The following is a 23,655-nucleotide window of genomic DNA, read 5'->3' as shown; positions in this document are numbered from 1 at the left end:
GATTTGGAAAGCTGGGGGAGAACCCCTAACTAAGAAATGGCTACAGGGAATTTTTTATGATTGGGCAGCATAGGGTCTCGTTCACACGCCAGTCCCATACTGCTCCATAGTACGAAATCTGAGGCATAGGTAAGAACTGTAGGGTCGAAATACACCCCTATAGTACAGCTCCATACAACTCAGAGGTTGCATGGAGCCCTAATAAGACCATGTGCATGAGGCCTTAGGCAGTTCTTCATTGACTTTGAATTTTTTGTCCAAAGCAAAAATTATAAAAAAAAGAAAAAAAGTTGATTCAGGTATAAACCATTAAGTAATTATCTACTTACAGGCAATGACTCGCAATAGCAGGAGATCTACAATTGATCTAGACAAAATGTATTTTATCACGTCATAAACATTTTTGGTTAAATATTTTATACTTTTTGTTTTCTTTCCAAAATTCTTATTATTACATTCCCAACATTATACATAAATATTAAATAAATACATTTTGTGTCATTGACAAAGAACATTGGGGGAGACTTAAGACTTAAAATGAAAGTCCAATATCCTGTGCTGATTAATGTCTTAAAATGTTTGGAGCTGTTTTTCTGATACAAAGCTCCAATTCCCTTCATAGACATAAAATATAAAACTTTGTCTGCCTACAGCCACCACTAGGGGGAGCTTAGGACCTAACTGCATACTGTTTTTTAATAGAGTTCAATGTATAAACTGTATGCAGTAAGCTCCTACGCTCCCTCTAGTGGTGACTGCAGGCAGTCAGAATTTAGAGATGATAGAACTCTGCATTATAAAGATATTTTAGGAATGTATTCAGCACAACATGTTGTTTAAGGGTGGACATTCACTTTAAGGCGCACAATTTGGGGAATATGGTGACGGCTACTAATCACAACTGACGTCTTGTCGATAAAAGTGTCTTAAATGTAGTTTTTGAACCAAACCCGTTCTTTTTTTAATGTTACTACACCAGAAAACGGCAGTAAGTCCATTAATAAATGTCCCCCATTGGGCATCATGTATTATAAATATGCAGAACAAAAAGTGGCCTTGTTGCATATAGCAACCAACCAATGTTTTATTTTTCGAGTGCAGTTTAGAAAATCAAAGCTTAGCTCTGATTGGTTGGTATAAGCAACAAGGCCACTCCTCTAAAATAATTATCATACATAAGGCCTAGTATGCTCTTCTTCAAAAATTTAGTGCAATGTTTAAGGCTAAAGTGAAATCATCCCAAAATGTATTTACTTTGACCCTTTCGGAAATGCATAAGGGATGACCGGTACTTGCAGAATTGGGAAAAAAAAATCTTCATCAAATTATATTGTGACTAAGACTGAAAACCTAAATGAATATATCGGCTTTACGTATTTTTATAGGTGAGTTATTGTTATGTTTTCATTTGGAGGAAATAGAGCACCTTCCTGCCACTTTGCATAATTCCAGAATTTTTCTTACTACAATTAAAAGAACCCCATTAAATATTTGAGCCAAGCTCTTCTGTAAAGGTGATAATAATTCTATTCAGCTTTTTTTAGTTATATTTTCTTGGAAATCTGTGAGACAACCAATATGGCCGCCATTACAGCCGCCATTACAGCTCCCATATTTGTTGTCACCCAGTTGTCCTAGACTCTTTAACAACAAATATGTCTATTAATGCAGTGATACATCTCCCACTTCAGTATTGCTTACTAACCGGGCAGATTTCCCATTGTTTCTCCAAGTTTTCCTAAACTCCAAAATGGCAAACCTAAAAATGTAGTGGTGGCGGCATAACTGGGTAAAACCAATATGGCCGCCATTATAATTGCCACAAGGGTGGTAATCCAGTTTTCTGGAAAGGCAAATATGCTTAGTATTGCAGTAAAACATCCCCACTCCCATATCATTGCATAACATGGCAAATTTACCATAAAGAGCCCCAAAAATTCTGGATGACACCCCTTGTGGGCAACTTTCCCATAAACAGTTATAACTAGGAAATGGCTCAATAGAATTCTATTGACATAACGGAAGAGGAAGACTCATTGACTTTACTAGGGTGAATTTTGTGTGAAAAATCTGTAGTGCTCTACCTCAACCTTAGGGTATCAAAAATAACAAGGGATTACCAAATGAGGATGAGGATTGCAATGACTTACTCTTAAAATGATAGTACCTATGCTAGGTTTGATGAAGCCTTTGTATAAATGAAATCAGTTGAATCCGCTGAGTTGGGATGTCCTCTTATAAAAATATTCACGTGGGTTTTCTTTCCTTGTGATGATAACGCCCCTTGGGTCTTCAGGGTCTTCCTTTTCATTTTTGTTAGGTCTTAAGGGCTCTTGGGGATCAGAAGGCTTGACATCTTGAGCATCCTTGGGTGTTGGATAATTCAGAGTGGGCTTCTTTCCTCTACTTACATTAAGAGGATCTGGATACAGATCGGCACTCCTCGTGTGTCGGACCGGCTCGGGAGTGATAAATCTGGTGATTGGGATTATGTTCTCCATTGACAAAAATTGGGAATAGGGAGGCAAGTCCATTCCTGGGCGGAAAAACTGTTTTGGCTTCTTTAGGCTTAGCAGGTAGTTGTGTTTTGGAGAATGATAGACATCATGGCGGTTTTCGAGGGTTTCATGCTTGAAGACACAGTCATCATAGCTAAAGTAGTGCTGTGAATATATATATTTATGCAGATTAATAAGTGATTTGAGGAAATAACAAAAACATTGCAAGGAATTACTAAAACTTTTTTAAAAATAGACTTTTATGACGTGTCAAGACATATCTTAAAGTGTAGTTAAACGTTTGACAAACTTCTGACATGTCATAGTGACACGTCAGAAGTTTGGATTGGTGGGGGTCCGAGCACTGAGACCCCCACAGAGCGCTAGAACGAAGCAGCTGAAGCACTCGTGTGAGCGCTCAGCTGCTTCATGTCTGTTTGGCTTTTTCCGGAAAGCCGATGTATCGGGGTACGGGCTCATAGACTTTGTATTGAGTCCATACACTGATACATTTACTTCCGGAAAAAGCCGAACAGACACGAAGCGGCTGAGCGCTCACACGAGGGCTTCAGTTGCTTCGTTCTAACGATTGGTGGGGGTCTCAGTGCTCGGACCCCTACCAATCCAAACTTCTGACATGTCACTATGACATGTCAGAAGTTTGTCAAACGTTTAGCTACACTTTAAGAGACGCATTGGTGGCAGTCTTATGGCTAAACCTCAGTGATGTCAAGAGCTAATAGGTGTAAGCATTCGACCTCATGGAAAGATGACCACATATGGGTGGCCAACTATTGAATGAAGTTGATGGGAGTTACAGAAACCTACAACTGAGACCCAGACCAATGCAGGACCACCAGATTTCCAGAATGGTTTCTCACCATCAAATCACTGGGAGTTATAAACCTACAAATGTATGGGTTTCAATAAGAATGGAGCCCACACACATGGTTGATCATAGCTCCATGGAGATCAAATCTCAGACCTGGATGTTCTGGTTGATATGATACCAGTCTACTAAAATCCTCTAAAGCTTGTTCACATATATCCGGCCCTCCAGTCTAGTATTTCAGTGTAGTACAAAAATACTGGAGAAAACTGCTGGGATCAATTTTGTGTCCGGTGGCATCAGTTTTGCCGCCAGATGTCCTCCTGAGCTGAATCAGATTGCCAAAAATGTCAGCAGTTGCCAAAGTAACCAATCAGATCCTTCTATTTTCTAACCTGCACTGGAAAAATTAATTCTGATTGGTTGTTATGGACAATACCCCCATTTGTCATCTCTACTAGCTCTCAGTCTATTGTTATAAAATGTGTAAGAATCATTGATTTGAATACTTACTGATCCAAATGCATTGCCGAATCTGTCCATACATAGGTAAAGCCCACTTTTGACTCCTGTAATAACAACTTTGCCAGCAGACTCTGATCTAATCATTAATGCAGCTGCAGGAAAAAAAAACAAAAAATGTAAAGTAATAGTAGAAAACTTTGCTACAAGCATATAACCCCATGACAACACAGAAAGGGTCAACTGGTGGCCCAGGGGTCAAGTTCTTTATTCTTGCCCAAATTATTTGAAACAATCTGGGTAGGCTACGTTTTAGAAAATTTTTAGACTAATGTGTTTGTAATAAATCTTTTTGTTTTACCACCTTTATAGTGTGACTATAGTAAAACAAAAAATTACATTCTTCAAATATCAATTTATTTTTGTTATCACAAAAAGAATCCCTAAAATAGAATTTATTTTTGTGTCCCCCATTTCTTCTCCATTTAAAACATGACCCAGTTTTGAGGAACTGCATATTTGATAGAACCTTTTGTATGTGATTGACGGAGGGGTTAAAATCCCACCTATTTGATCTTTTTTTTTTCCGATGGCAGATCTCAGACAAGGTTCTAGCAGTTCTATAGACAACAGGCTGTCAGCGGGATCTGCCAATACGTATCTAATTTCTATGGCCAGCTTTGGGAGCATTCGTTTTTTAAAACAATTTTTTACCATATGATGGATTTTTAATTATATAATTAATAAATTTTTGCTTTGATTTCAGTCCTACAATTTGTCTATGCAGGTAAAGTACAGGAAACACTTGGGTAAACTACAGTGCTGCCCCACCTTCCCCTTCATAAGTCTTAGTCCGTCAGGGTCCCCTGTTTCTGACATGTGAAGGGATAATGTCCCTATCATGGAGGCATACATACTGGCACTGCCCTGTGCCACCCTTGTTCCCCTATGTCATATATAAGGCATCCTACACATAACCGTTTCCTAGTGGCTTCCTTGTTCCAGTTTTTTACGGACCCATACACTGGAATGGGTTAGACGGACCACAAATACGGACGAGAATAGGACCTGTTCTATAATTTGCAGAACGGACACACGAATCCACCAAAAAACGGATGTGTGCATGGCCCCATAGGCATGAATGGTTCAGTATGCTATCTGCGAAAAAAAATTGGATAGGACACTAAAAAAAAAGGTTGTGTGCCTGAGCCCTAAATCATTCACTCCTGTGGATGCAAAGAGAGCAAATTTTTTATACACAGTATATGGCAATAGGAACTTTTTATGATTTCAACCTTACATGACATAAACAGGAGACCCCTATAGGGGTGCGGGGATCGGCCAACACTCAAGACAAAAAAAATTCTATTGTCCCTAGTTGTGTGTCTGTGTTCGGGTATTTTATTACCGTGCCATGTAAGATGTCATGCCAAGTATTATTCTACTAGCGCTAAAGATAAGCGACAATATTCAGTGTTAAAAAAATTAATCTAAAAAAAATTCAAAAATATCAAATAAATTAAAATTTTTATAAAATGTATTTAAAATATGTCCTAAAACTAGCATATACATGTAAAGGTACTGATGATTCCAAAGAGCAAGAGCATGTATCCCAGAATTTTATCACAGTGGCATGAATGTTACCTTAGTTTTGGATAGCGTGATTAATATCAGAAATAATTTGAAAATTTTTGAAACAATTATAATAATTAAAAGAAAAATTCTAGTTAGGTAAAGTTTCATAACCAGACTTACTGTAAATAGTTTGGTGAGGAGATCCATCAATATGGCCGTCATGGTTGATCTGCAGGTGGAAGCTGTTCCATTCGGTGGCGGTGTACAGGTGCATCAGTCTGTCCGGACTTCCCCATCCTGAATTTATTATTGGCGACGAATTGGGAAATGCAACATTGACCTTTAAACTGGTCAGAAAAAAAGTTAAAAGTGCTAATCTATTGCCTTGTCTGATGCTGGACATGACTTTTTGTTTCTTTGGAAAGATGCTGGTGAAATATGATCTCCCTTCTGTCCTCAACTCTGAGGCTTCGATGCTTCCCAACTTTTTTGCAGTATATATAAAGGCTAGGAGGATAGTGACATCACACAGGAAAAACTTGTTATGAACATCCTTTCTGTCGTAACAGCAGAAATTTAAGAGAGCCCTGAGACATAAAATACTTAGGGAAGGGAATTCACGTGGGCACCCTGGGAAAATACTATGGCACAGATTTTTTTTAAAATAAAAAATAATATCTACATATAAATGTATTTTTGCAAAAAAAAAAAAAATAGTACATTAAAATACTCTGTTCTTATCTCACATAAAATGTTTGAAATTTTCTTTATTTTAAATATATTTTACATTTTGAAAAAAAAAAATCCACTGCACAATGAAATGTTACACTAATATTCATTTTAAAAAAAATACAAATTTTCATTTCATTTCATTTTTATTAAAAAAAAACTAAAATAAAAAATATATAAATATATATGTATATTTTTTTTTTTATAAATTCATGAGTTACACTCAATAATGAAGAGGCACAAGTCTTTTGAAAACAAATGATAGTTCCTAAAATTAATATTAGTATCATATTTTATTTACCAAAAAACTAAATTCCACAAAATTTAAAACTTATTTAAATCAAGCAGTACTGAATTTGAAAGCGTTTTGATAGAGAAACAGAAAAAAAACAAATGGAACATGCTCTATCTATCTATCTATCTATCTATCTATCTATCTATCTATCTATCTATCTATCTATCTATCTATCTATCTATCTATGTGTCTAATATCTATCTATCTATCTATCTATCTATCTATCTATCTATCTATCTATCTATCTATCTATCTATCTATCTATCTATCTATGTGTCTAATATCTATCTATCTATCTATCTATCTATCTATCTATCTATCTATCTATCTATCTATCTATCTATCTATCTATCTATCTATCTATCTATTATCTATCTATCTATCTATCTATCTATCTATCTATCTATCTATCTATCTATCTATCTATCTATCTATCTATCTATCTATCTATCTATGTGTCTAATATCTATCTATCTATCTATCTATCTATCTATCTATCTATCTATCTATCTATCTATCTATCTATCTATCTATCTCATATCTATCTATCTATCTATCTATCTATCTATCTATCTATCTATCTATCTATCTATCTATCTATCTATCTATCTATCTATCTATCTATCTATCTATGTGTCTAATATCTATCTATCTATCTATCTATCTATCTATCTATCTATCTATCTATCTATCTATCTATCTATCTATCTATCTATCTATCTATCTATCTATCTATCTATGTGTCTAATATCTATCTATCTATCTATCTATCTATCTATCTATCTATCTATCTATCTATCTATCTATCTATCTATCTATCTATCTATCTATCTATTATCTATCTATCTATCTATCTATCTATCTATCTATCTATCTATCTATCTATCTATCTATCTATCTATCTATGTGTCTAATATCTATCTATCTATCTATCTATCTATCTATCTATCTATCTATCTATCTATCTATCTATCTATCTATCTATCTATCTATCTATCTATCTCATATCTATCTATCTATCTATCTATCTATCTATCTATCTATCTATCTATCTATCTATCTATCTATCTATCTATCTATCTATCTATCTATCTATCTATCTATCTATCATCTGTCTGTCTGTCTATTTATCTATATCTCTCTATCACTATTTTGTACAATATTCTTTTAAGAAAAAAATTCAGGTACAGAGCGTTTTATTCCGTTTTTAACATCTAGAGGGCAGTCATTTAACAGAAAATCCCTTTTCCACAATGCAGCTTTGTCCAATGTTCATTTTAGTAGCTGCTTCATAGCGTGTTGTATAGTAAAAAAGACAATAAAGTGATATATAACAATCAAATGTGATATAAGTTTCTAAAAGACGGACGGCCTATTTGTACAGTTCAAGCTTAATATACCAGCAATTTGTATTACATATTTAATAGGAAACCTCAGATTTTTTTATTGAAATATCATGTAGCCCAATCATTATTATAGCCAAGTCATTAATACTATCATTTTCATAGACATTCCCTTTTTTCCTTGACTGTCGGATTAAGATTTACAACATTCATTTAGTTTATAATTTGCGCTTAAAAAAAACAAAACTCTTAGGCCTCATGCACACGACCGTAGCCATGTGCACGGCCGTGATTTTCGGGTCGGCCGGCAGCGGACTGTCACACGCAAGCCGCCCGCAAATCACGGGCTGTGCACATGGCTGCGCCCATTATTTCCTATGGTCCAGGCTCCCGGGCCATGCACGGACCGTGAAAACCACGGTCGTGTGCATGGCCCCATAGGAATAAATGGTGCTGCAATTCTCCCGTGGATTTTCGGGGGAATTGTGGCCGCAAAAGCACGTTCCTGTGCATGGGGCCTTACAATTCTTCTTTTCCCTGTTGACTCTAATAGTATTCAGCAGCAGCAGCCTAGATTACTTGCTTTTTACCATGTTGAAACAATGGAATTGTTCTGTAATTCAAAAAAACAGCTAACCCCATAGTGCTGGTGAAAGCTGATCATTTTATGTCGTGTTATCAACTATTAATAATGTTTAACATAAAAAATACTTGCTTAAATGTGAACACAACATGCATACCTTACTACAGAAATAATTTCCTGCCCAAAAAAACTTCAGGAGAGCGATTTTACATACTATAAATGTCTACAAGTTTACAGTAGGGTTAAACAGCTCCATGCTTAGTTATAAATGATCTGGGATCTGTTCACGGTATGTGAAGGTGAAAGGTAAGATGTGAGGGATTGATACCATGTTAGTCAATGCTTAGTTACACACTTCGTAAGATTCGGAAGTTTCTAGATGTGTGTGGCTCCCGGAATCTAATCATTAATCCCAGGAATTATCTAGAACATGTTACATTCAATTATCTAGAAGATGTTACAATTCAGTATAACCGTTACAAATCTGGAGTCTGGATTTAGATATTTAAGTTAAACTTATTCGGCAGGTCTCCAAATGCACTTCGGCACATCGGCCCATGTTGCCAATGGTGCTCACGGCTATTCATTTCTGGTATGACCAATTTCATAGGAAGCCAAATAACCTACTAGTGTGTTTTTGTGGAGGAGAGGAGAACAAAACAAGTCTTCGGGGGAAACCCATGTAAGCACCGGCAGAACATACAAATCCTTGCAGATATTGCCCATTAAAACCCATGGCCCCATTACTACAAGATGGTAGTGCCATCTACTGACCACTGATCCAATCATGAGGCTTTCTAAGGGGAAGTAGTGGAGATGTGTTACAGTAGGTCCAGGAATAAATTTGCAGTTTATGCAAATCTAGAATATATTTTAAATTTTTTAGCATAAAAATACATTGGAAAATGTAGAAGACATCTGCCTATCCTAAGAGTTCTTGCAAGGTGAACACCAGCCTTCCTTTACCTCTAACAAAAGGGGTAGGATCCTGTTTGGAGGACATTTTCCAAGATCTAGTGGGGAAATTGAGCCTGCCCCATTGTCAGATGCCCTTATTATCTCCTCCTGCATTACCCAACTCGACAAATTGAGCGTTTCTAAAGACCTATACCTGCCAATATTGTACATTTTATTTTTGTATAGAACTACCCTTTCTGATAGAATTTATGACCAAAAGGTCTGAAGACAGGAAAATGTCCACCCAGCTGTCAGTGTAGGCCAGAAATCTTTCTGTGTATGGCCAGCTGTATTGTTTTTGCAGATATTGGAGCCTGTTTATTTAATAACTGGTTAAAAATATAAAATATATGACATATAAACACTAAACATACAAAATGCACAAAAAAATGTAATAAACATCTCAGCAATTTCTTCCTTCATCTCCTCCTTTTATTTGATTCTATTTGATCATATCTCAATTAATGCTGTGAAATATATAAAAATATTTTTTATATGTGTCCCAGGAGATCAGACATTTTCGTCTTCCTCCTCCTCAAAATCCTTATGGCTGTAAGACAACTGGCTGCAACAGGAGCCTCCCCCTCTGCCCTGTCTGCAGTAGGACACAAGGACTGTTAAAGAGTCTCTGTCACCTAGATTTATGCTAATTAGTTTCTTAATAGACAACTGGGCGTGTTTTTACTTTTTACTAACTGGGCGTTGTACAGAGGAGTGTATGACGCTGCCCAATCAGTGACCAATCAGTGACCAATCGGCGCCACACACTTCTCATTGTTCCAGCCCAGCATGATCCACAGCACAGTGTGATTGTGAAGTGAAAGAAGCTGGGCTGGAACAATGAGAAGTGTATGACGCTGATTGGTCACTGATTGGTCGCTGATTGGTTGCTGATACACTAAATAAAATTGCTCATAACTTGCTCAAAAATGATCGTTTTTCAAAATAAAAACCACTGTTGTTATCTACATTACAGCGACGGTCATATTATGTAGGAGATAGGGCACTTATAATGTGGTGACAGAGCCGCTTTAATCCCCATCATTTGCTAAGCCCAACCACTCAGCCGATCACCAGACGAAAATGAAACAGATCAGCAATAAATTAACCCCTGTGTTCTCTGCAGGATTTCTACAAGACTTTCAGGAACATGCACAATATTCTGCAGACTGGCAAACCGTGGTGGCAAAATTATCTTCTGTTTACTTGTATCAGTCATTTCTAGGTTTATTGTTCTTTTAAGGGTTGAACTGACCATTTAGGCAGTGCTCAAGGGCCCAGTGATAAGTGCTCCTGAAATGCAATTACCTAACCCAAATCAAGTGTATCATGGCTATAGTGGTGGTAAAGGGCCCATGACCTTGAATGCTCTGGGCCCATACTCTCAGTTCACACCCCTGTATGACACTAGGTAAGGTTTTGTTGTATTTTACTATATCTATGAATTAGCATCAGAAACTATTATTCAGGATTGCCTATATATCGTACTATGAGCTATTTGGTGGGAAAATGTTGCTTAGTACAGTAGATGTAAGCTCTGGGTAATGGATATTTAATACTATGAAAGGTGCTGAGTGACAGACTCAACTGAGATGGCAATCTTCACAAGTCACAAGAAGTCCCCGTATCACCCTTGTGTCATCTTCATTTCATATCATGGATATTAAAGACTGCAACGTTTTCTGATCTGATGTCAGATAGCGAATACTAAGGACGGTGGCATGGAAAACTTTCCAGGTCCAACAAACATATAACCATAATTAAATTAATAATAAAATACATATACATACATGAGACACAGACGTACTTTATAGCTTCCTACTCATTGCGGTAGTTAATAATGTGTTAATTTTTTGCTTCAAAATCAATAATACTTTAATATCTCATTATTATAAAAAATATATATTTTATATATGCCAAATTACATCTATATATATATAAAAAATGAATTTCTGTTGTCCGATGTCTGTTCTATATCCACGGCCAAACGACTTGACCAATCTACACCAAATTTGGCACATAAGTAAATCACGCGCTTCTGAAGGTTTCAGCTCTCTAGGACCTACCGTTCTCGACATATTCACAAAAGCAAATATGGCACCACTGACTTCCACATCAAGGACCTGCCTCCATATCACATCAGATGATCTGTATTAGCCAATAGAAGCTCGCAGGTCCTTCATTCTTAGCTTCATTCACATACACACCGTTTTAGACCAGGTTTCCATAACAACTAAGCCATTTTTCTTTACTCGACGTGTTACTCGCTGTAAACGAACTGACCCTATACAGGATTTGCGCTTTCTCATAAATTGAAACCCTTTCATACCAGCCATGCCTCCAAAAAGGAACCTGCACTTAGACAAAAGACTCCTGTGGCAAAGAGCATGGCTGCTGCCCGAGCTGCTGAAATCTCTCAACAGAACCGAGCCCGTGGATTTCAGCATTCTCATACATTGAACCCCTTTCAGACCAGTCCTGCCTCCAAAAAGGAACCTGCACTTGGACTTTATTGGATACGTCGGCTTCATATCAGTAGGAAATTACGTTTTTAACCACACAAACAACAAACAAATGGAGCGGTGTGAAGTCGGGGAACTCTGCTATTCTATATTATAAAAGTCAATGTCTGTCTGTCCTCTATAGGCATCCAAACGCCTGAACCATTTGACCCCAAATTTGGCACATAGGTACACCGGACTCCGGGAAGGTTTCTGTAAATGTCCCAACCTTGCTGTTGTTCTCTGTTATCAGCCATTATAACAAATATCTGTTTGTAGCCCTCTATAGGCATCCAAACACCTGAACTATTTGACCCCAAATTTGGCACATAGGTACATTGGGTGTTCAGGAAGGTTTTCGTAAAGGTCCCGACCTTGCTGCTATTCTCCGTTATCAGCTTTTATCACATGATCACGCTACAGACATTCGCTTTTATAGTAAAGATGTTTTTATCTGGCAGTAGCAGGTAGTGCACTTTACAAGATAATCCTAGATGGGAAGGTACAGGGGAGCGGTTACCCATAGCAACCAATCAGATTACTGTTGGCCAGGAGGAAAGCTGCATCACTAGCTGCAGAGACTCCTCTTGCCCAACTACAAGCTGATCAAATGCGTCATAAAGCTGCTCGAGCTGCTGAAACTCCTCAGCAAACTTTGGTTTTCTCAGCAACAGATCAGGCATGTGGCTCTCAGAAACACAGAGACTCCTGCCCGAACCCAGGCCAGAAAGCAAGCTGATAGAGCACATCATGTTCAGCATGCTAATGAGTGGGCTTTCATGCATGATGCTGTTTTCATCGCCAGCTATGGCCAACTGGTAAAAAAACTGCCAATGTTGTTAATCAACAGGCTCTGTCACAGTCTTATGACTCCATTTCCTACCAGTTTAGCTGTTAGGTATTTAGGAAGTTAAAAATGATATAAACAGTGTGTAACTGCGGGGGTATATAGGGCTATTAGCAATTTCCCCGTAAACCAAGAAAATACGAGGGCATGGATTGGCCTCCTGGGCACCCAAACAATTCCAATGAACACACAAACAGACAGATCGACATGTTATACCCGGACAGCGCAGGGTACTTTTTCTGGTTAATTATAAAGCATACTTGCCTGTGTTATGGAAATCCTGGCAGCATTGTGTCCATTCTCAGCCAATTGTGCTTCAGTCTCCTCCTACAGTTTCTGACACAAGAACCCATTTCCTGTCAGCCTTATTTGCTATCATGGGGCTAATATCTTTGTCACCCGGTCACCCACAGAGCCTACAAGCCTATATTCATATGTAAAACTCATCGTTTCTCCTTTGTCTACCTCTGTCAGCTTTCCCTGGCTACCGATCACTGTGAGACAAGCTTTCCCTCCCATCCCTCTTACTGAGTAGAAGCGCACTATATAGGTAAGACCATGCACATTCTTATTTCTCAGTCTTGAGTGCCAGAACAAGACAGAAGTGTGTGCCAATGCAAGATGCCATAAATAGTCACGTCGTATGCAAATTGATCCAAAAAATACCAAAAGTATAATTTTTTATAATGGATTCCCTTAGAAAATACAAGTGTAAACACATCATCATCCCATTTTTTTTGTTATGTTAAAAATGTTTTTTTTAAAAACAAAAAACTAATTATAATAAAAAAATATATATGTTAAAATAATGCCTGAAATGTATATCAAAAACATGGTGTGTACAGAGCCATATTAGGACAATCTGGTCTAATCACTGTTGGCCAAGTGGTCGTTTAGCTGACAGTCAATTTTTGTCTATGGATTACATAGAAAGCAACTTCCTTCTCATAGGACCGGGTGTGGGCCTTTATCTTTGCCTCCGTGTATTTGATGGATTTCCCACCCCACACATTGGCCCTATCCTTTGTTGACCTGTTTATAAAATATGTACTTTCCAGGCTGAAGCTAAAATAAACTTCCTGAGCTGATATCCCTTCCTGTAAAGTAAATCATGGAGATAAACAGCCACGTATAGGGGAGATCAGCATATCTCTTTTAATAGATAAGGCTTGTTCTCATCTGTGCCGGGAGTCCATTCATGGGTTGTGTCGGACCTTTCCGTCAGGTGAACCCATGAAAATAATCCAAACTGAAACAAACGGAAACCATAGTTTGATTTCAATGGTGACGGATCCGGTGCAAATGGTTTCCGTTTGTCACCATTGTTTAAGGGTTCAGTTTTGACGGAATCAATACCGTAGTCAACTCCGCTATTCATTCCGTCAAAACCACGGAACCCTTACACAACGGGGACAAACAGAAACCATTTGTACCAGATCCGCCACCATTGAAATCAATGGTCATGCAAACGGAAACCTATGGTTTCCATTTGTTTCAGTTTGGATTCTGTTCATCGGTTCCCCTGACGGAATGCTCCGACGGAACCCATGAACGGAGTCCCGGCGCTGATGTGAACGAAGCCTAAGTTGGCGGCCTTGTCTTGAATATCTTTGCCTTACCTCCTCGTTCAATGTAGATAATTATTTTCTGAGTCCATGACTTTATGACAACACTGGAAAAGGTTAAAGAGCTGACGCATTAAGCGGGGGTGGTTCAGTGTGAAGGAATCTCCACCCATCAACCTGCTTTTAGCCAGTCAGCAATGTCAAGAGGACTAACATAGATGTTGATTGGCTAGGAGCAGACTGATGGGCAGGAATATGCTTCAAGAAGACTGATTCATTGTATTGGCAGTGATTGCTGTAGCCTCCAGCAGCTGCTGTAGGGTCCATGGGGGAAGGACAGGTCAGGTTGGCTCCACTTTGTCCATGGCTGGTGGAAACCTGTAAAGGGACCACCTCTCCATAAGTGTTAGAATATTTATAACCAAGGGAAAGGGGAACTGGCTTGTGGGACACGCCATCCTTCTCTCATACAAAAGATGGCAAGTCCCAAATTTTCCTGTCTTAGGATGAGAGGGGGTGGGTACAAATTTCACAGATGGGCACCTTTGTCTCTTTGATTCTTGTATCTAATTTGTTTCCCACAAAAGCTGTTATGCCACACATACACATCAGATTGATGTCAGCGGAACCTAATATTTTTGGCTACTTCTGGAGAAGGTCTAATGTGTAGTTTGAGTACTGCGAGCCCACTTGAAAAATAAATTTATGGGCCATATTAAAAAAAATTGTTTCCCCTCCATCTGCCAACCCTTCTTTATGGAAATTGACTTGCATATTGATCCAAGCTGAATGTAAATGTTTACGAGGCCATTGGGGAAATAAATGCCAGCTAAAGCCTTTGCTTCAATGGTAAGTTATTATATGTCCATGCCTTGTATCCTTCAAAAATGTACCACTTGACCTCTAGATAAAACATGCTGAAAGTTTATTGTACAGCAGAAATCGGTTAAAGATACAACGTGCGGGTGGTAAAATGCTGACTATCTCTTTATCTAAATACCATCATAGATTGCTAGATATGATGATGGAGCAGATCTCCCAGCAATGATTCTGACTCTGCAAAATTAATTCCTTAACCGGGAAAAAGTTGTATATACATTTCTAGGTTAAATATTCAATGACAGAGCAAAAGTTAATTGAATAGATTTAAAGTGAATATTGGTATTAAAGTTAGAAAATACAATTTTACATATAGTCTACGCACTGTTATTTTTCTTTTAAAGATAAATAAACTATCTTCAGATAATGGCCTATTTTTTAAATAAACTTTTTATATTAAAAAATTTTTGTAAAAAAAATAAACATTTCTCGGTGCAGCCTATTGAAAAATCAATCCTGAAATATTGCATTTTTGACATGGTCCACTTTCAGATTGTGCTGTGTACACTGGGGGGGGGGGGGTCAGCAGTAATCTCATTATTACCAGGGGGCAGTGTTACAACAAACCATTCACAATAGCATTGGACACAGCTCACCTTCTCCTCCTTTCTCCCTCTCCATGCACAGTGACCTCTGCATATATCACAGAGCATGCCCACTACACTCTTCCATAGAAGTCAATGAATCGTTTGAGTTTTCAAATGCCCAAGGTTCCTGATGTAAAGTAAATCTCTGGAACTGCATTTCGCAACTGTGGAAAGAGGACTGCCCCCATAGTTATGAAAAGAAAATAGAATGTAAAAAATATATATAACCAGAAAATAAAAACAGATTAGAAAAAAAATAAAATCTATATTTTTTTTATTATAGTATTTTTCAGTATAGAATTGTATTATTTTTATTTAAAAAAACCTGATACATTCCATTATATTCCCTTGTATACTGGTCCACTATTCTTATGACATAGATGGGGGAAAAAAAAAAAGTTCCTCTTAGGACTAAATCTAATCTTATGTTAAAAAATAGTTACTCACAATACAAAAATAGTGATTTTTTTTTAATGTTGCTGGAAGGCTGTCTGCCCACTGCATCCTAATATAGCAGTTTATCACTTTGCCGTTCACAACCCCTTTAAGGGATTGACAGGCTTTGCCCAAAATACACATAAAAGTTGCTTGCACAAAACACACATTGCTGCTGTTGTTGCTAACATACAAAAAGGCCACGTTGCGATTGGAAAGAGTCCAGAGGCAAGTAACCAAATTAATATGCAGTATGTAAGCTCTCATAGTTATGTGGAGAGGAATTGCAACATTCAGAGGCTATTAATAAAGCTATAGATCTTGTCACCGATGGGCAGCCCGCTGGGGCATTCTGTGTTGCAGTTGTTAACGGAGATTCCTGTAGTATCATTTTAGAAGAACATGGTTAATGTTTTAGCAATTTTTTATTTTACTGGATCAACATTTTTAAGTTCAAAAAAATGTACATATTGTAATAAGATATGAAAGATTATACCATAGACATGGCGGTTTCTTACCTTTTACACCAATTCTTCAGTATGTTTTTGAATATTAAACTGACCTTCTGGGCAAAAGCTGAAAATTTAGCTTTTGTTAGTAGTGGAGACATCTACCCCAACTCCAAAGCTTAAAGAGGCTCTGTCACCAGATTTTGCAGCCCCTATCTGCTATTGCAGTAGATAGGCGCTGCAATGTAGATTACAGTAACGTTTTTATTTTTACCTGCAAACGCCGATGCTGCTGCAGAATCATCTGTAGCCCCTGGTACCGACACGATGCAGGACCTGTGAGTGACGTCACAGATCTGCACTGCCAGAAGCTGGGCGTTCTGAAGAGAAGTGGATGATACTTCTCATCAGAACGCCCAGCTAGTAAAAGTAGTAAACACGCCCCGATGTACGCACATAATACACGCCCAGTTGTACTTTTACTTTTCAACACGCCCAGTTGTACTTTTGCAAGCCTCATTTGCATAAATACGAAAATGGTCATAACTTGGCCAAAAATGCTCGTTTTTTAAAAATAAAAACGTTACTGTAATCTACATTGCAGCGCCGATCTGCTGCAATAGCAGATAGGGGTTGCACAATCTGGTGACAGAGCCTCTTTAATCTTTTATGTACGCGAATGGGACAAAGTAAGTGTAACTTGTGGAGTGAGATGGGCACCTCCACTTCAGGGGCACAATCCAAAAGTAAATCCACAATCCAAAAGCTAATATCAAGAGTAACCACACACGGCGGTAACTCTTTATATTAGCTGGTGGTCATAATAATGGGACTCGACTGTGTCTATATATATATATATATATTTATATTTAATTAAACATGAGGGAAGTCACATGTCAGTGGGAGAGGACTGTTCTCCAGTATATGTCCTGCTTCTCAACATGTATTGAATAGCCCTTCCAGACCCTCATCCTTCCTTACCATTACTGTTTAGTGTTGGAAGAAGCCACCAATCTGGGTAGTTATGTTAGCCTGGCATGGCACAATCTAACAGTAGGGCTGATATGTGGGTAATGTATAGGGTCATAGAGACAGCTTAAATGGCTAGCTGTAGCTTTACTTGGAAAATTTCTCTGAAGTTGACCGAGGATTCTTTATTCTCAGTAGGGATGGACCATGGAGGCACTAGGAGCATCCAGGGTTCTCAGGATCAGTTAGACTCTCACCAACATATATTTTAAATGTCTACACATTGCAGAGACGTCTTTGCGTGTATTTCACTGAGACATCTTGTGTATGAAATGTTAGACTGAGCTACATTACATCTATCCTATAGCTATTCAGAACATGCCATCAATAAGCAGTCTTAAAAACTGAAATAACTTGGTACCAAGTAATCAGTCCTAAAGTCAGCTCACCATGGGGTTGTCTTCTGTTGGACCTATTATGGCAGAGCCCCACTCTAGAGTCTGAACCTGGGCCCACTGGGTTCCCTTTCCCTCCGGTTAGCGGGTCCAACCAGATGTTTATGTATTGCCTTGTGGGATGCTCTTTTTGCTACAAATATCTATTTCATGTTTACCAAGGTCATCCGAAGCTCCTTTGGAATCAATATGCTCAGTTAGACATGTCATCACCAGTAATGTAAAAACTTGTGCATTTTTACCTTTGGAGAACTTTCTCTGAAGCTCTGGTTCTGCTGAAAGCTGCAGCTGCTTTTCTCCGCCCGTGGGAAGGTCAGCTTTCTTGTTTCTGAAGAACCCTGTACAGACTGCATGAACAGGATATCTTCACTCGCATACTTTTTTTGGACTTGATACAAGCTCGAAGAAGGATTAAGATTTATTTCTCTAATGGGTGAATTAAACACTGCATGAGGGAAGCAGGATACAGAACCTGTAGGTCCTGTAACGGGTATTTACTGCTGCTGCATGATGATTGACTAATGCAACTAGAGCAACAAGAGGGAAGAGAATAGGTTGTACATGGAGAGGGAATAGTAGAGTGTATTTTAAACAGTGCTTGGAACACGAGAGGGTCTCCCATACAACAGAAGAGTCATAGGAATAATTTAGTCATGGATATGACACACAAAGTTCCATGGCCCCTAATAGTAGCATAGGTAGGCTTTGTGGTTATCATGGAGAGATTAATGCAACTTTAGGGCTAGACGTAGTTTAAGTTGGAAAATATGTTTGAGGTTGACCGAACTTCTGTGAACGCTAGTTGGCCCGATAATTGGCCCGTGTAAAAGGGCCATTATTCCTATTATAGACATTTGTGGCATATCCACAGGATATGTTTTTGTAATATCCATAGAAATTAATAGAGAGAGCAGCGCACCTCTGCAGCCACCTCTCCGCTCTTGCCCAGTCTGGATGCGGCAGCCAGTGGCTGGCTCAACGGGTGGGATGGGGGTCTGGGATTCCCATTTCCTAACTGTCCTTTATGGCATATCCTGTCCCTGTCTCCATGGTCCCTGCTTCTTCTTCTTCTTCTTCTACTTCACATATCTTCAGTCTTCAGAACCTCCAGGAACATTTACATAGATATGTATGAATGACAGTAGCAGCTCTTTACTTACATTGGTTGGATTTTAGGGTTGGTGTCCCTTTTAAGAATTTTTTTTTACTGCAGACATGTAACCCATATAAACCCATTTCTATCAACAAAACACCAAAACGCAACAAAGCTACATAAAACATTTTATTTCAGGATTACATCAAATGTTTGTGCACAGCACATTTGTATAAAAAATAGAAGCATAACCTTTTAGAAATACATGACTGGATATTTCTGTTTACCTATAAATTTACAATCTTTGTAAGAATTTAGCACTATTCATGATTGAGGTATATTTCATTGGTAAGAACATGATCAGTTTTCTGTGTGCAAGAAATGTAGAATTGGAAACAATAAATAATGAGGTAAACACTGGTGTGTTTCAAGGGGCTGAGAAAAAATGGACGAAATTGACAAATTTACTGAAAATTTGACCCACAATGCTTTGGGTTTTTTTCCTTGGAGGAAGCCATTTATTTGGTGAAATTAGTATTAATGATAATTCCAACTATCGAGGCAGAGATAGGGAACCCCATAGCACAGGTGGCCCCAGCATTGGTTTACCCTCCTGAACCACACCAAAGTTGAAGTAGCCATCTACAAAGGGAACCCTACACAGTCACACGAGAAACGGGAATAAGGCCAACTTCGGCTATGGCTCCCCTTTATGTGAGCCCCACTGCAGCTGTAGGGGCTCCCTCTTTGGTATCTATATCCTTGCTGAGGACATAAGCCTCTAGAGCAGAAATGACCAAGCTTTTTCACTATGGCATCTACTTTTGTTATGCCTGAGTTAGAAGATCTACGAAGGAACTATTGACAATCATGTGCTTGAAGAACTCTTCTGCAAATTTTTGCATGCGTTTTAAGATGCCCCCATAATATTGATAGCAGCAGTATTTAGTTGTTTAATGCACTTGCTCCACTGCCTAGGGACTAGGTCAAAGACACATGTGGCTTGAAGAAGTCTGCTGCAACTTTTTGGCATGTCCCCATAACAGTGATAGCAGCCACAGTTAGGGGCTTAGACAATGTGTGACACTCACAATGGGACCCAAAGTTCCTAATATGATTTGCCAGTAAGCCTCCCACTAGACAAAGGCGGTGACAGGAACACTTAAACATGAACCTACAAGGAGGCATTTCTGTGTTGACGCTAGCAGGAAAAAAGCCTCGTGAACTAACATCAAGGTCTACAGCACTTCGCTCTATCGGTCTACCGGTAGAATGCCATCTACTATTTGGCCACTGCTCTATATTATTATCCTTGGGTCACTGCTAATGGTTTATAGTGGTTGACAGTCTGAGTGGCAGTACCTTATGTTCTTTGGAAACTCATTGGGGACTTTCTAGAAGACACCAACAGGAAGAGCTGTTACTGTTTCAGTAGGGATGGGATCCCTCATGTTAAAAATGTTGGAAATGTCATGACTAAATGCTCATAAATCTAGGTTTAGTTCATCATACGGATCCTGATTCTCAGCTTTGACTTGCCTATCAGACCCTCTAACCATTTTACAGTAATAAAAAAACAATATGTATAAAAGTAATACAAAACCTTATAATCAAATCTTAAAGCTTTTTTTAAAATAATTGCTCAATGTAATATTTCGCAAATGAATACTATAAGCTCACCATAAGGGCGGGTTCACACATGGCGGAATTGCACTTAAATTCCGCTGCGGACACTCCGCAGCGTTAATCCGCAGCGGAGCCGTTTCTACATTGACTTTCACTTTAATTTAGCAGTGTTCGTTTACACGATGCGTACAATTCCGCTGCGGAGCATAGGCTGCGGAGCGGAATTTGGTGTCCGCAGCATGCTCTGTCTGTTGCGGAGCAGTGGCGGACTGGTTGCGGACTCATGGCGGAATTTCTCCATTGACTTCAATGGAGATTCAAAGTTCCGCAATGAAGTCCGCAGCTGTCATGCACATGTCATGTGTGCTGCGGATGCGTCTTGCTTTTTTTACTTGACATTTCTTCATTCTGGCTGGACCTATGTATTTCTAGGTCTACAGCCAGACTGAGGAAGTCAATGGGGCTCCCGTAATGACGGGAGCGTTGCTAGGAGACGTCAGTAAATAGTCACTGTCCAGGGTGCTGAAAGAGTTAAGCGATCGGCAGTAACTGTTTCTGCACCCGGGACAGTGACTACCGATCCCAATATACATGTATCTGTAAAAAAAAATGAAGTTCGTACTTACCGAGAACTCCCTGTTTCTGTCTCCAGTCCGGCCTCCCAGGATGACGTTTCAGTGTAAGTGACGGCTGCAGCCAATCACAGGCCAAGCACAGGCTGCAGCGGTCACATGGACTGGCGCGTCATCCAGGGAGGTCGGGCTGGATGCCGAAGGAGGGACGCGTCATAAAGACAACGGGCGGTAAGTATGAATTTCTTTTACTTTCACTAGGGAAAGTGCTGTCCCTTCTCTCTATCCTGCACTGATAGGGAGAAGGGAAGCACTTTTCCCGCAGTCCGCAGCAGCTAGTCCGCATCAATTTTCTGCACATTTTGTGCAGATCCGCAGCCGTAATCCGCAACCCGGATTAGGTGCGGCATTGATGCGGACAGTTGCGGAGGAATTCCGCCATGTGTGGTCATGCCCTAAATTACTATTCTGCTATGACCATAGAGTAAACTAAAGAGTTCTCTTTTTGAGATAAAAGTATGAAAACATAGCTGTATCTATAGTTGTTGCTGCATTTTTAAGGCATTTCACACTAATCTAAAATAGTGCTACAAAGTGTTGGTACATAAAGGGTTCACTCTTTGTAACATATGCTCCATGCTATACCACAGAGAGAAGTTACACAACAGGAGGTCCGAGAACGGAACATGCAGCGCGGACAGTCCAGAGTTGAGGGCAAACCTGCCCATACATATATATAGAAAATATAGAATATATAGAAAAACACTTCATTTTACAGCCTTGACTCACTTCTATCTGCCTTTCCCTTGGAGCTCCTTGGAATTCCGTAGGATCTATGTATCTATCCATATAAAGTAGCAAGAAAAAGTAAGTGAACCCTTTGGAATTGCCTGGATTTTGGCATTGAAAATGTAAGTGAACCTCTGTGTTAAAGGGAATCTGTCACTGGGTTTATGCTGCCCTATCTGAAGGCAGCATAAATTAGTGAGAGAGACCCCAATTCTACGTCTGTATAACTTACTTTTTTGATGATCAGTAGTTTTAAAAAACAAAACAAAAAAAAACCTCACTTGATCTCCTGCAGCCCGGCTAGCCATGCCCTCCTGCTGATGATTGACAGCTTTCATCCTATACAGTGCAAATCTGCCAATCAGTGGTGGGTGGGCGGAGCTAGCCACAGCTCATAAGTATCGAGGATATAGAGCGCGCTGATTGGCAGTTTTCTCCCTATGCACAGTATGAAGAGAAAGCTGCCAATCTTCAGAAAAAGGGAAGGACTGGCCGCAGCTCATGAATACGGACTGTAGTAGATAAGGTACATTTTATAAAAACGACTAATCTTTGAAAAGTAAGTAATACAGCACTGAGATCACGGTCTCTGTAACTATTTTAGGCTGCCCTCAGATAGCGCAGCATAGAACTGGGGACAGACTCAACTTCTCTAAGAGCTAATTGGCAAAAGCTATTTCAATTAAGGAGATACGATTGGAACTGTGGGTTTCCCCATTAAATGGGCTTTGCCTAGTAAATGAAGGCACAGAAAGCCTGTTTACTGCCAAATCTGTTCTTCTCAAGAAAGATTGTTTAGTGTGAACTATGCCTCAAGGCCAAGTCAGAGTCCTGACCTTAAAAGTGTAGTCAATGATTATAAAAACATAACTTGCTTTCTTCCAAAAAGCTGCAATACCACATACAACCATTGGACTAGTGTGGTGCTTTTTTTTTGGAAGAGAACAGCCTTGTTTTTCTAATCCTGGACTACCATTAAGTTCAAGTGTTCATTTTATTTTTCGCCCTGCACTGTGGATTTTTATTCAATGTGCTCAACAAACAACATGAACGGAACAGTGTTTGAGTGTTATTAGTTTAGTTAGATTGTGTTTATCTAGAATTGTGACTTTGATAACAATCAGACCACATTTTATTAGTAATTCATGAAGAAATCCAGGTATTTCCAAAGGGTTCACTTACTTTTTATTGAATCTATCTATCTATCTATCTATCTATCTATCTATCCATCTATCTATCTATCTATCTATCTATCTATCTATCTATCTATCTATCTATCTATCTATCTATCTCAAAGCCATGTACCTCCATCAATTATATCAAAACAGCCCGACAGCTACTCTACTATGATCATACAATGCACTGCACCTACTAAAGGATAAAAAAAAATACCTACCATTATGTGTCTACAGCTCTTATGGGGACCTATGTGTATCCATGGTTACAGACTACAAACAAATCCTGTGTAGTCTGATCCAGCAGTCATAATATATAGTGGAAATATTGAAGAAAATATGGCTGCAAGGTTTGTTTGTAGTCTGTAACCAGGGAGACACATAGGTCTACATATGAGCTGTAGACACAAAATGGTAAGATAGTTTTAATCAAAACTTGTTC

General features: G+C 38.9%; 1 protein-coding gene and 1 long non-coding RNA gene across 2 annotated transcripts in view; one reads left to right on the top strand and one right to left on the bottom strand.

Annotated features, from left to right (window-relative positions):
- Positions 1-2,204: 2,204 nt before the first annotated feature.
- On the bottom strand, positions 2,205-5,767 carry FGF23 (fibroblast growth factor 23). Its single transcript, XM_075859841.1, has 3 exons — positions 5,545-5,767; positions 3,841-3,944; positions 2,205-2,663 (listed from the first exon to the last, which is right to left on the bottom strand). The coding sequence occupies exons 1-3, from the start codon at positions 5,765-5,767 to the stop codon at positions 2,205-2,207; spliced, it is 786 nt and encodes a 261-aa protein (XP_075715956.1).
- Positions 5,768-13,082: 7,315 nt separating this feature from the next.
- LOC142750862 (uncharacterized) overlaps positions 13,083-23,655 on the top strand; it is a 33,303-nt gene continuing 22,730 nt past the window's right edge. Inside the window, exon 1 of the long non-coding RNA XR_012882621.1 lies at positions 13,083-13,169. This is a non-coding gene — a long non-coding RNA (uncharacterized LOC142750862). The remainder of the gene's footprint in view (positions 13,170-23,655) is intronic.

Source organism: Rhinoderma darwinii, chromosome 3 (genome assembly GCF_050947455.1).
Source record: "Rhinoderma darwinii isolate aRhiDar2 chromosome 3, aRhiDar2.hap1, whole genome shotgun sequence".
NCBI lineage: Eukaryota > Metazoa > Chordata > Amphibia > Anura > Rhinodermatidae > Rhinoderma > Rhinoderma darwinii.
The sequence above is the reverse complement of the archived record's forward strand: the minus strand, read 5'-3'. Positions and strand labels throughout refer to the sequence as shown.